The sequence below is a fragment of the Spermophilus citellus genome (assembly GCF_964194105.1).
Source record: "Spermophilus citellus genome assembly, chromosome: 18".
Classification (NCBI taxonomy): Eukaryota; Metazoa; Chordata; class Mammalia; order Rodentia; family Sciuridae; genus Spermophilus; species Spermophilus citellus.
In genome coordinates this window covers 43,666,901-43,682,620 of record NC_138200.1, presented here as the reverse complement: position 1 = coordinate 43,682,620, position 15,720 = coordinate 43,666,901, and the positions used below count along the sequence as shown (strand labels likewise).

General features: G+C 53.7%; 1 protein-coding gene across 1 annotated transcript in view; it reads right to left on the bottom strand.

The window, feature by feature from the left end:
- Positions 1-3,808: 3,808 nt before the first annotated feature.
- ADGRG3 (adhesion G protein-coupled receptor G3) overlaps positions 3,809-15,720 on the bottom strand; it is a 21,589-nt gene continuing 9,677 nt past the window's right edge. Inside the window, exons 3-12 of the mRNA XM_081273109.1 lie at positions 13,129-13,267; positions 11,340-11,486; positions 10,546-10,680; positions 10,026-10,065; positions 9,811-9,911; positions 9,583-9,695; positions 7,507-7,787; positions 7,268-7,361; positions 5,643-5,917; positions 3,809-4,009 (exon numbers count right to left, since the gene is read on the bottom strand). Coding sequence (XP_081129235.1) covers positions 3,894-4,009; positions 5,643-5,917; positions 7,268-7,361; positions 7,507-7,787; positions 9,583-9,695; positions 9,811-9,911; positions 10,026-10,065; positions 10,546-10,680; positions 11,340-11,486; positions 13,129-13,267 — 1,441 coding nt within the window. The 3' untranslated portion in view covers positions 3,809-3,893. The remainder of the gene's footprint in view (positions 4,010-5,642; positions 5,918-7,267; positions 7,362-7,506; positions 7,788-9,582; positions 9,696-9,810; positions 9,912-10,025; positions 10,066-10,545; positions 10,681-11,339; positions 11,487-13,128; positions 13,268-15,720) is intronic.

Here is a 15,720-nt window from a genome sequence, read left to right as displayed (position 1 = left end):
TCAAGGGCTCCCGTGTCGTGAACAGCTGTCACGAGGGCAGAATCCCAAGATGGCCAAGGACATTGCACTTCAAAATCTGGGAGGGCAAGCCACCAGAATGCCATCCTGGGGACCTCACCTGGTGATCCTATGGAATCCTAATCACTTTCAAAGTCCCTGCCTCTAGACACCATGGTCAATTAAGTTCCCACCCTCTGAATTCCCCACAGTGGGGACCCTTGGAGGACCCTCCGTCCTTTCCCAAACTATAGCAGTCCCCTGGTAAATGTCACCCTGACCTGAGTGCTTCTGTCTTTGGAATGGCACCAGCCCTACCTCCGGACTGTCCCTTAATGGAATTCCGTTGTCTGTGCTTTTGGGACAACTCCAGCCATGGGCTGGGCCACATGGACGATGCTGCACACATCGCGGGTGGTGTCCCTTCTCCCCCTTGAGAACCTTTCTCTGGGATAAGTCCCGGGAGCAGGACCCCCCCAGCCATGGCAGCTTCTCTGTCGGCGGCCACGCTCGCTGGACCCTCCTGCCTCTGCGGTGCATGGGGATCCTGGTCCCCCATCCTGCCAGCTGGCGTTGTCTAGGTTTCTGATGTTTGCCAGTTAAACAGGGACACGAGATCCCACTCTCATTGTAACACGCGGCCGAGGGGTGATGATCTGAAGCGAGCCTTCTGTCCTAACTTATCAGGGTTCAGTTTTGAAAACCTCAGCCCATTTTTCTCTATTAGGGAAGTGTTCGTGGTTTGGTTTGCAAGACTCCCAGATGTTAGTCCTTGGTTTTACATGTTTCGAATACCATCCCCCATTCTGTCACCTGATAACATTGGCCCCGGTATCCTTCATTAAACAGAAAAACCTCAATTTTTCTTTTTCTTTTCTTTTCTTTTCGTTTTTTTTTTTTTTCTGGTACTGGGGATAGAACCCAGGGCCATTTAAACACTGAGCCACATCCCCAGCCCTTTTTATCTTTTATTTAGAGACAGGGTCTCACACTGAGTTGCTTAGAGCCTTGCTACTTTGCTGAGGCTGGCTTTGAATTCTCGATCCTCCTTCCTCAGCCTCCCTGGCCACTGGGATTACAGGTGTGCGCCCCTGTACCCGGGAGAAAACCTCAATTTTAAAGTAATGAAATGTATCCGTTTGGGGTCTGATGCTTGGCGAATTTTTTTGGGGGAAGTCGTTCCTTGCCCCTCCCTAGGTCACAAAAATATTTTCCTACACTGACGTTCACGTTTCACCCTCCCCTAGACTTTACTCCACCTGGAGTCCACCTGCACGGAAGGGATCAGCAGGGATCTTGTCTTGATTTTTTTTTTTTTTATTGACCCACCAACTCCTGTTGACCGTGCCATCTTGGTCGTGTGTGAAGTCCTCTGGGGGGCGCCACTGAGCACTCTGGTTTTATTCTGCTTGTCTTCCCTCCTGTCCCCACAGGTCTCCAGTTTGGCCTTGTCACTTTGGCCTCCGAACACCTTGACGTCTGGAGGTCAAGTCTTCCGCCCGTGCTCTCTTTCAATCAGGCTGACTCAGCGATTTGAAGTTATTCATAGATCACCATAAAAATTTCTAGAATGAATTTTCGGAGACTCTATAAAGAATAAGATCCATGGGAATCGTCTCTGGACTTGCATTGAATTAACAGACTCGTCTGTGAAGGATGTCACAGCTTCTCGTCTTCAGTCGTCGCTCTGACGGCACAGAGTAAATAAATATGCCTTCTTATTTTCTGCATGTTTGTTGTACGATAATGAAAAAATAGATCGGGAATGAAGAAACTCGGGCAGAATGCAGAACTAGGTGAGAAGCCGGGGCGGAGGGACCCTCCCTGCGGCCCACCATGACCATGGGCAGGAGGTGCTCAGACCCACGTTCCTGCTGGGCCACAGGGACCGGCGCTGGCAGTCCTTGCAGTCACTGTCTCAGGTCATCGTCCACTGCGCCCCCTGCGTTGCAGGCCAGGAGGAAGGGGCCTGTACCAGGAAGCCGGCTCTGGTTTGGTTGGTCCCCACCCAGCAGCTCGCCTGAGGTTTCAGCTGCTCAAGGTTCCCCTTGAAGCTCAGGGTGGGGCAAGGTGACAGTTCTGGGGAACTGTCCGTCCTGGGGAAGGGTCAGCAACCCAGAGAGGCCAGCCCTGGCTTGGGCCTCGACTGTGGAGGGGCTTAGCTGGGCGGGTCACTGGTCTTCCCTGGGCCTCTGACTGATCTTTCTTTAAGTCAAAGGAGGGACTCGGGAGGAGGGAGCCGGTTGCTGCTGGGAACTTTACTTTGCCCCCCAGCATTCAGGAGCCCCATTTTATGCTGGGGAGACTCAGGCTCAGAGAGGCCAGGTGACATGCCGGGGTCACACAGCAGAGGCAGAATTTAAGCCCTGGACGGAAATACTCAGAGCGGCTGTTTCTCAGGACACTCAGGTTACGTCACGAGACCTTCACCATGAGAAACAGACATCCCTGAAGATAAGCCCCAAATGTGTCCTCAAAAACACACTGTGGTTCAACTGACCTAGTGTCCACGCCCCAGGACTTCCTTTCCGGGAACAGGGTGACTGGCATCAAGTGATCCACCTTCCTGTCTTTGGTGGTCTGTCTGTTTGCTGGGTTGGACAAGAAGTGAGGCGGCCCCTCGGGTGGACACCGGCTGCTGGTGGGGGAGGAGGTCAGAGCCCCAGCTTGGGGGCTGCCGTGAGCATCTGGTTATGACAAGGACAATGACTCTCCACCCGCAGGAGCCCAGCTGGAGGGGGCAGGGCCAGAGGGGAGAGTCAGGCTGAGCCTGGTCTCTCCTGGCTGCCGGAGGCCGGGGGCTGCTGTCTCTCCAGGGCCACCTCTGCCTCTGTTCTCTGTGTGTATCAGCCCGTCCCTTGAGTCCCTCCGCCTCGGTTACTCTGCCACCTGGGCTTCCTACCGAAACCAGCCCAAGGCTAGGAAATGGAGAACCAGCTACGGGAAGTGACTTACCCAACCCAGGTCTGGCCTGAAGCGCCACCGGCTCAGAGCCCTGCAAATACACCCATTTGTTCAGCCCACAAAGATTTATTGAAATCTTATTGGTGCCGATATTTGGCTCAACACGGGTCCCGCCCTGTGCTCAGCTGGGCTGATGGAGGAGCCAGGCTGTCCTGGTCCCTGCCCTTAGGAGCTCAGACTCTCAGAAATGCCCACCTCTGCCCCGAGATCCCTCTCCCCCTCTCTTCTGAGTCCCACACACTGAATGAATAGCTGTGGGGAGCCTGGACCCGGGACCCCCGCCCCACAGTGACAGCAGATCTGAGGCCGGTGGCCCACCCACCAGGCAGTCACGGAGGGGGAGGGACGGGCTCCCGGTTGACACACACTAAGGGCCTCTGAGGTTCAGTGCCCCTGGGGGGCCTGGAGGGCTGGCAGTCCCCTGCATGGATGGGCCCAGGACAGGCCAGGCTGGAGGACTGACCCACCCCTAAAACAAGCCTCCAGTCCTCGACTCCCCCAGTGCCCCAGGGGACAATGATCTCCTGAAGGCCCCTCACCAGGACCAAAGCAGAGTGGGGGGCAGTCACACAGGGAGGAGCAGGGAGGCCGGGGCTCCTTCCACATGCTGCCCTGCCACGACCCACTCTCTGGGGTCAGGACCCAGCGACACCAGAGGTGGACTGAGGCGAGCGGGTGCTTGCTAGGCCGGGCGGGCGGTGAAGGTGTGCTCTTTGCTCTTGGGGGCGGGGGTGGTCTTGGGATGGGAGGGCCTAAATCCCTTGCACATCTGCATCTGGGGACTCTCGGATCTGTGGACATATCTGGATGGGACCTTTGAGGCCACAGGATCCAACCCGGAACCGAGGAAGCAACCGAGGCCCCTGCATCCGCAGCAGCTGCTGAGGGCACACAGCAGATGGAGGTGAGTCTGGGCGCAGGGCTGTGGCCGCCTACTCGTGGGACACAGAGGGGGCCTGGTCCAGCCGGGCAGTGCCCCCCGAGGAAGAAGGTGTGGAGATCTGGCCCGGGAGGTAGAGGATGGCAAACCAGCAGAAGATGAAGATACCTGTTACAGGGAGAGAGACTTGGTGAGCCTGGGCTGCAGGGGACAGGCCAGCCTGGGCTGGTGGCTGCCCAGGGCAGAAGGGCTCCCTTGTAAACCTTCAAGGACTCATGAAGATATCAGGCAAAAATGAAACCTACTCCTGAAAAAGAAGCAAACAGAAATCTTGGAAATGAAAAAACAAGGATCTTGAATGAACAAAACAAAACAAGAAAGAAAGAAAGAAAGAAAGAAAAACCAGACATCTGTCACAGAAAAGAAAGAGCAAAATAAAAAGAATTGTCAGACACACAAACCTACTGCAGTGGGATCTCCTACCATCCTTCTCTAAAGGATTACTACAGGATGCACTTCAGCAAGAAGAAGGAAGGTATGTGTATAGAAAATTGAATGAGAAACAAAGACTTTGGATTTTAAAGGAATTTGTAACAAAAATACTGCACAGTAATTATAAAATTTAGAGGACTCAATGGCAATTAAAATGCCTGAAGTGTTTGGGAGGAAGATAGAAATCCCAAATAACTCACACTCAATTGAAACTGAACTCAGTAGAGTGAGGCATGCAGGCTTAATTTCTGCAAGAATAATGGCACAATTTATAATTTCAAGATGTATCTCTCTCTAACTCTTAACCTCTAGAATTTTCCAGAGATGGACTCAATGATTCTTCAACTGGGTCTATCCTCAGATGGCTTTAAAGTAATCATTGGTATTGCTGTTAATACAGTTCCCACATACTGAAGATCTATTGTCTCTCACAGACAAGATCGTAGTTATTCAACATGAAATCTGTCGAGAAAGTGCTGAGACTGTCCTGACTTTAGAGATGAATGAGGATCAGAGGCGTTGAATGACTTGCCCGAGAGGTGAGTGAAACTGGGATTGAATTCAGGTGGGGCTTGGACCCAACTGCCATGCCACATGGTCTCATGGGGGTACTGGTAGCCAGCCCTGGTCTCACAGGTTTGCACCCATTGCATCTAGGACGACTGGGTTCCTAGTGACTCTGCTGGAAAGGGTGAAGCATGGTTCCCCTTTGAGCTGTGTGCATGAATAACTGGAAACTGAGGAGCAAAGAGATCAGGTGTGGAAAAGAAAGTGTAATCCATCGCCTGGGCTTCTCCTCCTTGGCAGGGGTCTCAGAGGGAGGACCCCGCCAGGGCCTGTAGTTCATTTGCAATGGCTTTCTTCCCATCTGACAGCTCCTCCTTAGAGACTATGTGACCTGCCCTGTCATGTAGACACCAAATCACATGACCTTGCCCTCCTTTCACAGTTGACTGGACCAGAGATGGTCACCTGTCTTCGAAGGTCATACAGGGTCGAGGTGGGCCATGTGGGACAGCCATTTGGGGCCATGGGTAGTAACAGGCAAGCAGAGAGAGAAGAATGAAGGAGTTTCCACAAATGCTAAGTGACCGATAACACCAGGCTCCGGAGAAAAGATGGGCACAGCCTCTGCTTTGGTTTGGGTGGCTTTCCTGATCCTGGTGGCAGGTCCATGAAGTCAGCCACCCTTGATGCTCTGATTGTAAGAGAGCCCTGGATATTGAAAGCCAGAGAGCAATCCTGTTTCACAAACCATCCTGTCCCCGACTCCCAGCACCTCCGGGTGCAGACAGGACAGGAGTCTCACCTTGCAGGGAGTTGAAGAGGGTGAAGATATAGATGGTGGACAGACCCAGGGGCGTGAGGACAGCCAGCCCCCAGGTCACGCCCACCAGGCTTGAGAGGCCCAGGATGGTGAGGACGGCCTTCCAGCTCTGCCCCTGCTCCTTGCCCGCTGTGACACTGGTCAGGGTGAAGATCTTCCAGGCCACCAGGGCCAGCACCACGGCACCAAAGAGGAAGGTGATGAGGAAGTAACCGTGGACGGTGGCGTAGAGGGCAGGCTCTTTCTGGAACCAGCACCTGGAGGAAGTGGATGGCCACTGGGTCTGGGGGAGGTGAGCCTGGCCAGCCAGCCCCAGGACTCCTGCCCCTGCTGACCTTCTGTGACCTGGAAGACACCTCCCCCCACCTCCACCTTCCACACCCCGCTCTTCCGAGGGGTACGGGGCCTCCACGGGCTCCCCCTTGCATCTCTTTATTTTATTTATTTATTGTTTTGATACTGGGGATTAAACCCAGGGGTGCTTCACCACTGAGCCACATCCCCGGCCCTAATTTTTTTTTTTTTTTTTATTTGAGACAGGGTCTCCTTAAGTTGCTTAGGGCCTCACTACGTTGCTGTGGCTGGCCTTGACCTTGTAATCTTTCTGCCTCAGCCTCCTGAGTCGCTGGGATTACAGGCCACAGGGCCCAGCTCAGCTTGGTGTCTCTTTAGATCATGGTGCAAAAGGGCCAGACCAACTCCAAAGGCCTGTTCCACTTGCTCCACGTCATGTTGTAAAAAGTATGAATTTGTAGCCAGTTGGGCATAAACACCCAGAATTTTGCTTCTCCTATAAAACCACTCATAGGCTGCCCTGTGGACGTCCTCCCTGGAGGATAGTGATTGGCAGCCCCTTAGATGGACAGGGGACTCCCCCTCCACTGCAGAGCCCCGTGGCCACCATGTGCACTTATATGACTTATTGGGCTTCTGAGGACTCTGCATTTGGAGCCCTGTGGACAGGCCCAAGGCTGCCCCAACCCCTCTCAGCACAGAGCAAGAAGCCAGGGCTTCTCTGGAGATCACTGGGTAGAAGTCCAGAGGCTCAGCCAGTTCCACTGCTCCCTGCACCACAGGGCTAAAGGCCTGAAGGGTATGTCTATCAGCTGCCCCAGGGTACAGAAGAAGAGACTGGGGTCCCAGTGAGGACAGGTTTTCCCAGGGTCACACTCACAGCAGTTGGGGGCAGAGGCTGACTGGACCCAGGGATGCTGGGAAAGGTTGGGCAGGTCATGCCCTGCATGAGGGCACCTGGATGAGGGTCAGGCAGGGGCTGAAATCCAGCAGGTCCTGCACTCACCAGGCTGAGAACCAGGCTTGGGAAGGGTGTCACCATGGTGGCTGGTGGTGGCCCTGGGCAGAAGAGGACATCCTGCCTCCTGGCCCAGGTCTCCCTCTCCCTTCCTGAGGAAGCCCCCTCTCCCATTTCACTTCCTTTCTGCAGATTTCAGTTTTCCCTGTGCCACGAGCCAGCTGGACCTGAGGATCCTTCTAGGATTGACATTCTCCGTCTGATTTCCTAGGATTTCCTCCCCCACCTCCCTAGAGCATTAATATGTGACGCTGGAGGTTCCTGATCACCCCGTCTCCCGACAGCCACCACTCACAGCTCCAGAGAGGTGCGGTTCTCCTGGTCGCGGATGGTATAAAGGCCATAGCTGTTGGCACTTCCGGTGCCAATGACCATGAGGGCGGGCAGGCCTGGGCACAAGAGCAGGAGGTGTGGCACTTCCGGGCTCCCTTGGCATGTCCTCCTCCAAATCCCCTCCAGTCCTGGGGGAGCGGGAACACCCTTCTCTCTCCCCAAGGCTGCCCCCTTCTCTGTCCCCCTCCATGCAGCACCTACCCCAGCCCACCAGGCTCAGCTTCAGGTAGTAATGGCCGAAGTAGGTGTTGAAGACCTTGATGACGAGAAGGTAGAGGTGGAAGGCTTCCAGGCCCATCCAGGTGAAGGTGCAGAGCAGGAAGTAGTGGAAGATGGCTCCCCGGATCCAGCATGCAGCACGGGACCCCGCTGAGCCGCTGCCCACACTGACCAGGAAGGCCAGATTCAGGAGGAACAAGCTACTACTCAGGGCCACGTGGATCTTGGGGGCATCTTCGGACTTGAATCTCTGCAGGGAGAACCTGGGGCCAGAAGGACCAGTGAGAGGCCCTGGGGGCTGCCGCTCCCTCGGGCCACCCAGGCCTGTCCATCCCACCATCTAGGTTCCTCCCCGACAGCCCGGGGCTCTCAGCCTCGTGGTCAGCTCCCGTGTCCATCTCTGCCAGCAGCCAGAGGTGAGTACCCTCAGGTTCAAGTTCAGGAGCCCTGCTGTGGCCCAAGGGCACCCTGGGTTCTGGAGTCTGCCAGCCTCATCCCTGGACTCTGGGCTTCAACCTGCTGCATAACTTGCTGTCCCCTGAGAGCAATTTGCTTTCCTGAGCCTCCCAGACTCGGCCATGCCCAGGTCTGTTCTCAAAACCCTTCCTGTTCCTCAACTCCACCCAGGGGTTCCCCGACTCCTGTTCTCCTCCCAAGCTCCCCGGGGACAGTTCCTTCTGGGGAGCTGTCTCCACACTCTCCTGACCTGAGTCCAGGCTGATCAGACGTTTCCAGCAACACAGTGAAACGTTCTCCTCTCCCCTCCCTGCACCATAGACGTAGTCCTGGCACAGGGCCAAAAGGGGCCCAGGGTTCATTGTTGGGTGAGTAGATGGGCATGTGGGTGAACAGGGGTAGTAGGAAGACAGGCTCAGAGAGGGACAGGGACTTTCACAGAGTCACGGATCCTGGCCTCAGCCTCCCTGCTCAGTGCTTCTTTGCAGGGCTCGCCTCCCCCCCACTATGGAGACCTCCCTCTGAATTCCTAGCAAATTAGATCCAAAAGGACTCTTGCCACTGGGAGCCGTGGCCCACACCTGTAATCCCAGGGGCTCCAGAGGCTGAGGCAGGAGGATCGCAAGTTCAAAACCAGCCTCAGCAAAAGCGAGGCCCTAAGCAACTCCGCGAGACCCCTGTCTCTAAATAAAATACAAAGTAGGGCTGGGGGTGTGGCTCAGTGGTTGAGTGTCCCTGAGTTTAATCCCCAGTACCCACCCCCCAAAAAAAGGACTCTTGCCTGAGGGATGGGAGCCTGGGGCTGCCTGGAGGGGGCATGAGGGGGCATGTCCCTAAGAACACCCTTCCCTTCTGCTCACTCATCCATGGCGTGTAAGGGAGCTGGTGGCTGGTCCTGTCCGCTCCAACTCAGGAGCAGGTGTGTAGCCCGGCCTGGCCAGCGAGCGCCCTCCAGCCCCTGACCACAGTGGACCAGTGAGACGGCTCTGGTGTAGGCACAGAGTAGACGGCGGGAGCGGCCAGTTCCATGGGCAGGTGACCTCGGCAGGGCCTGGAGTCACACAGGCCCTGGGCTTGGTTACTGCTCTCCTGACCCCGTCCTGGCAGCTGAATAATGTTTGAACAGGGAGCCACGGCGTTTCATTTGGGAGCAGGTCCTGCCGCTCCTGCCCAAGTACCCGTGTGTGTTTAAGATGATTAAATGGGAGGAGATCTGTGACCCACCGTCACCTTCCTGGCTCGGATACTCTATAGTTTCATAAGACATCACCATCGGGGAACGTTGTGGGGAGGAACTATGGACTCTGTGCTATTTTTGCAATTTCCAGTTAGTCTATAATTGTTTCAAAATAAAATATGTTTTTACAAAAGACCAAGACCTCTTTTGAGCCTCTGGATCTAACCCTGCCTGAAGCCCACACATGTGAACCATGTCTGCCTTATCATGGTTTGTTAAGCCAATCTGAGTTGCTGCCACTTGACACACTTCAACCTCTACCCTGCTTCGTGGGCAAGGAGACTGAGGAGCAGTGAGGGCTCTACCCTGCCCTGCTGCCCCCTGGAGGGCGGGAGGGAGGTGTGGGCTGGGCTGGGGCCACCTACCTCAGGGTAAGATAGAGGACAATGGTGAAGGCCAGGAAGATCATGGAGACTCCACAGCCTGCCTGGGAGATGTGAGTGAGGACCTGCACGGTGGCCCGGTCCAAGACGGGCCTCTGCAGATGACAAGGACGACATAAGAGCAGGTCCACGCTCCCCCAAAGCCCTGGCCCTGTCAGGAAGCCCCTCCCTGGGGCAGGACTACGGGGGTCACAGTGGAGTGGGCTTTACCAACAGCAAGGCGAAGAAGGTCAGGTGGTCACAGTGGCAGACAGTCCCCTCAGCTCCGAGCTCGGTGGAGCAGCCCTTGGAGTCCCAGTCCCCAGCAGGCCCTGGAGGGGAGGAGAGGGGGCCCAGAGGAAGGGAAGGGAGGCCCCTGAGGGTGGGACTTGCCTCACCCCCACAGTCTCCCTCTGTCACCCCAGAGAGGGTCCTCCAGGCCTTACCTTTATTCACATCCCAGAACACGCAGGTGAGGGTCGCGTTCTGAAGCCAGAGGGTGGAAGTCAGGAGAGAGGAAAGAGGCTAGGGTGGGGGTGGGCTGGGTGGAGGGGGGGTAGAGGACACCGTCCCCAGGCCTAACCTGGGGTGCATTAAGGGAAAAGTCGCCCCGTGGGTTGCATAGGAAAGTGGCCTGCACCTTGGTGTGCCTGGACCGATAAGTGAGGGACACAAAGATGGCCTGGGGCGGTGGGCAGAGGGTCTGTGCGTCTGCACCTGCGCCTTTAGGGAGCGCGGTGTGGGCGGGTGTGGGAAACAGTGGGCATGCAGGTGGCTGGCCTGGTCCTCATGTGCCCCGCTGTGAGTACGGAAGTGCCAGGTGTCTCTGGCACAATTGTATGTATGTCCCTAATGGCTTCTCTTGGGCAGATGGTCCCATGTGTATCTGCACAGAGCCCCAGTGCCTGTGTGTGCCCACCCGCCTTACTGCCTGATAGTGAGGCCAGGCCCCAGGTAGGGACTCACCGGGGGCTGACGCTGGTGGGAGAAGGTGATCTCCAGAGGCTCTGGCAGCCTGGTGACAGGGGTGCGACCCACACTCAAGCCCACCATGTGGTTGTTCAACACACTGCTGCCATCTTCCAGGCGAAGCTGGGGGCCCTGGAGGGGGAGGGAGAGGCCAGGCTGCAGCAGGGACCGCCCCAACTCCCCCTGGCTGGAGATCCAGGAGCCTCCAGGACCTGGGGCCCTTGCCTGGGGGCACAGCCTGAGGCCCGGTGCTCCAGACCAGCTGATCACAAAGCCCTGTACCCGAGAGCCCTCTGCTGTGGGCCCGAGCTCCTCTGTCCTGTTACCCAGAGGGTCACAGGGCTAAGATCAGCCGAGAAACCAGGGGCAGTGGGTGTCTTCAGGTGGCTGAGCACCCACACCCAGGAGACCCCATATCTGTACATAAGTGGCCACGCGCCTCTGGGTACACACACTGGGTTCCCATTTGCAAGAGTGTGAGCTCGTCTGTTCATTGACTATGGTCACATGTGAGTGGTGCGATTGTGTGTTCACAGAAATAGAAAAGGACACGCATGTTTGTGCCAGGGCACGTGAGCATGCTGGGGTCTCGTATGCAAGCCAAGGGTTGCTCATTATGGGGCGGTGGAGGCTGCAGTCCGTGCCCCCTAGAAATGGCTCTGGATGACCTGGCTGCTCTGGAGACACTCTCAGGGCTGGGCACCTCCCTCCCCCCAACCCCAAGGTCTCCAGCCAGGCCCAGGCTGGTGCATGGGACCACGGAGAACCCAGCATTGAACCTGAATCCTCACCTTGAAGAGGTCCCCAGCACCGATGTCCAGAACAGATATGGCCAACCGGATCGCAGACCTGCTGCCCGGCAGGGAGGCGAAAAAGCTCCTGGGAAGTCGGACTCTGTCAGGGGGCTTGTCCTCGCCCATCATCACCTGCCTCGGAATCTGCAATCACAGGCCAGCACTCCAGCCCCCATGCAGGTCCGCCATTGGCCCAGTTGGAAGGGAGACTGAGGCGCGCTGGGCAGAGGGGCAGCACTTTCAGACCACCACCCCCGAGGGGCAGGACACTGGGTTAGGCGGGGCTCTGCTCCTCACAGGCCATGGGCCCCGAACAGTCAATGACACCTGTACAGCCCCAGGGCCCCCACTATAGAAAACAACCACCTGCCACCGTGGCCACCTGCCAGGCTGAAGGTAGCTCCTGAGAGAAGACCCCTGGGCGGCCTCAGTTGGCAAGGAGGGGGAAGGCCAGCAGTTGAGAGCCGTGGGCTGGGACCTAACAGCCCCATGCTCCCACATGGCTCCATGGTGACCGTGTCTGGCTTCAGACTCAGGAATAAGTGGAAAGAATCAGGCCACCAGGAAGGAAGGTCAGCAAGGGACACGAGGGCAGAGGTGCGGGACACACACATTCACTGAATGAAATCCTTCCTGCCCAACAGCAAATTGTTTAAAAACGAAGGATGCTCAGAATATTAGAATAAACCCCAGTGGTGATCACAAAGCCCACTCTGTTCATTCTCTGATCTCCCTGACCCCCCGGGGGGCTGCAGCCCACTCCCCGCTGGTCCATGCCTCAGCAGCATCCCAGGCGCATTGGAATAGAGGAGCTAAGAGTTGGAACGAAAGCCCCCGTTTTCTCGTTCTCAGTCCAGACATAGTTGAAAGGACCATGCCAGGCAGAGGGTTCAGCTGCTTGAGTGACATAATCAAGGGTGGAGAAAGACCCTCTCTGTCTTCCCCTTTCTCCGAAAGTACCAAAATTCCCTCAGGGATAACCAGCCTGCCCAGCTGCGTGGTTCTTCACCATCAAATCCATCCTCTAGGCAGGCTGCTGGCCTGGGAGCCCCAACTTTACCAGGGTGGGCTCGCTCCTCCAATCGCACAGAGAGTGGCAGCTCCTTCATCATTTTACCGATAGGGAAACTGAGGCTCAGTAAAGTCATTTCCTCATAATCTTAATGGCAGAGCTGGGATGTTTTTTCAATATTTTTTATTTGTTAATGGCCCTTTATTTTATTCATTTATTTTCATGTGGTGCTGAGAATCGAACCCAGCACCCCACACATGCTAGGCAAGCGCTCTACCACTCAGCCCCAGCCCCAGAGCTGGAATTTGAGACATGTGCCTGCCCATTTAGCCCTTCTGCTGCCAAGTGTATCCTCCCTGGTGTTCCCTGGGCAGCAGAGCTCACGGGGATTTTAGACTTGGAGGAGCTTGAGGATTCATCCTACTTATGAGGATTCTGGGGCCCAGAGAGAGAGAGGGACTTCTGGGGACATCCAGGGAAGAAGTGGGAAGGCCAGTACCAGACACTGTTCTCTGGACTCTCAATTCAGTGATCTCCCAGAGGTCTCCTCCCACCGCCCTAGACTGTCTAGTACCAGGTCCGCTCATCCAGGTAACTCACTGGTTAACTCACTAGCACCCGTTCACAAGGCAGGAAAGTTCTACTGAATGGAACCCGGGAGGGTGAGGCTCTCACGGGCACATGGCACTGGACATGGCTGTCTCAGAATCTTTAACTGTATGCCCAAGAACAACAGCGTCAAGGCCTGCCAAGGGGCTCGGGAGAGCTCGTCACCTGAGAGGGTTTCAGAGAGAAAAGCAGATCTTCCGAGGTGTCGGTGCTGAAGTTCTGGACCAAAGCCTTCACAAAAGGCATATCCACTCTGTCCTCCAAATTCTTCTCCACCAGGTAGACCTCGTAGTGTAGCCAGTATCTGCAAAGGTCCAGGGTTGGGGGAAGTAGGAGCCTGCAGGCTGAGTCACCCACTCATCTGACCCAGAACACCAAAGATGCTGGGGTCACTGCGGGAGAAGACGAGTGGCTTGGGAATAACCAGGTCAGTCCTGAGGGATTCCAGCTAGGGGTCCCTCTTTTTTTTTTAATCTTTTCTGTGATAAAATACAAATAACAGAATTTGCCATCTTAAAGTGCACAATTCAGTAGAAATAAGTACATTCAAAACGTTGTGGGACTGTCCCCACTATCTAGTTCCGGAACATTTTATTATCTCAAAAGGAAGTCCCATATCCATTAAGCAGTCACTCTCCCCCCTCAGCCCCTGGCAACTGTTAAATTTGCCTTCTGCCTCTATAGGTCTGCCAATTCTGAATTGTTCAGGCAAACAGAACCATACAGTAGGTGGTCTTTGGCATCTGGCTTCTTCGTGTGGTGTTGTCAAGGTTAATGCATGTAGAATCATCATCATTATCTTATTCCCTTTTATGAATTAATATCCTTTCGTTGTATGGATGCACCATATTTTGGTTACCCATTGATGGACCTTTGGATCTTTCCCACTTTTTGGCCAGTGGGCAAAATTACGAAAATCCACATGCAAACTTTTGCCTAAAGATTTGTTTTCAATCTTTACACGGGAATAGAATTGCTAGGGGACGTGGTAATTCTACATCTAACCTCTCGAGAAGTTGCCAAACCATTTTCCACAACAGTTGCGCCATTTTGTAGTTGCCTAGCAACATACGAGGGTCCCAGTTTCCCCACATCCTTGCCAACGCTTAAAATCTTTCATTTTTGTTTCATTTTATTTTTAATTTTTGCCATTCTCATGGGCTAAATAAAAGGCTCATGGTGTCTCAGAGTTTTGATTTTCACTTCTCTAATGACCAGTAGATGTTGAGCATCTTTTCACGGGTGCTTATTGACCTTCTATAGTTATTTGGAGAAATCTCCCCCAGGCACATCAGCACACTGCTTGAGTACTAACTCAACAGAGAGAAATTTGGTTTTTGAGAACTGAGCTGCATGGGAACCGCCTGGGAACAGAGCTGGTGTTGGAACCATTAAAACAGGAATTAACTGGCATTTATTTTGCCAGGGCCACCCAGTGGTGCTCTCCGTGGTGCTGAAATCTCACTGTGCACCAGGATCCTTTTCCTAGGTATGGAGTCCCCAGAGCTCCTGACAGCCTGTTCTAGAAATTCTGAGCAGGGGAAGGCTGAGGTAGTAATGGGACTAATGGGGAGGAGTGGAGATATGACCAAATGAAAGTTCTGGAAAGGAGTAACCATGGAGGAAAAAAGGGAGCCTTTTATTTTGCCATCATTCTTGAACAGTCGCTGTTATGAAGAGCAAAACAAAAACAAATAAACAACAACAACAACAACAACAAAAAAAAAACCCAGAGACTACAGAAAATATATTGTGCAACAGAAATGGCAAACCATGCAAATATATGCACAGATACTTTGGTGGAAAAGGCATGAGAAAAGCAGCCAGCCAGATAGATGGTCCAAACCCATTGATTGAGCTACACCAATTGATCCTAGCTTTCATTTACCTTTAAAATATCTAGACAAAGAAGTATCGTGACTTTTATTGCAATCAAATAAAATAACAAATTGTAGAAGTATTGTAATTTTGTTGCCAAATAAAACACTGAATCATATACATATATATTCAATTCACTATATATTCACATGTATTCAATTATATATGCATATATACATATACATGTATGAATATATGTGTTTATATTTATACATAAATATGTTTATATATATAAATATATAAATATATATATATATACACACACACACACACACACACACATATATTAAATTCATGCACTTAAACATAATTCCTTTGCTTTGCAAAACAACCCAATTCACTCCTGAGGACAATTTTCTGATCTGATTCTCAGGTGTAGGAATTCTTATATTTTTATGTGGCCTCAGCATATCTTTTTTTTTTTTTTAACCCAGAGGCACCTAACCACTGAGCCAACCACATCCCCAGCCCTTTTCAGTTTTCATTTTGAGACAGGGTCTGGATAAGTTGCTTAGAGCCTGGCTAATATGCTGAGGCTGGCTTTGGACTTGAGATCCTCCTGCCTCAGTCCCCGAGCCGTGATATTACAGGTGTGTCCCCTGTGCCCAGCCTAAACATACATTTTGAATATCCACTGGACTTTCTCTTAGCAGAAGCAGGCCTCGCCCTTGACACAGTTTCCTGCTCTCCAGCTCCTCCAGTTCGTCCATGTGCTCAATCCAGTTATCCACCTTGTACAACTGTCTCTTAGTGACCACTTCCCTCTGGGACAGCCAGAAACATCACACTTGACTGGCGCCAGTGACCCACATCCCCCAAATGAACCATGCGGACGTGCACAATGACCACATCCCAGTCCTGCATGACCTGCTATAATTC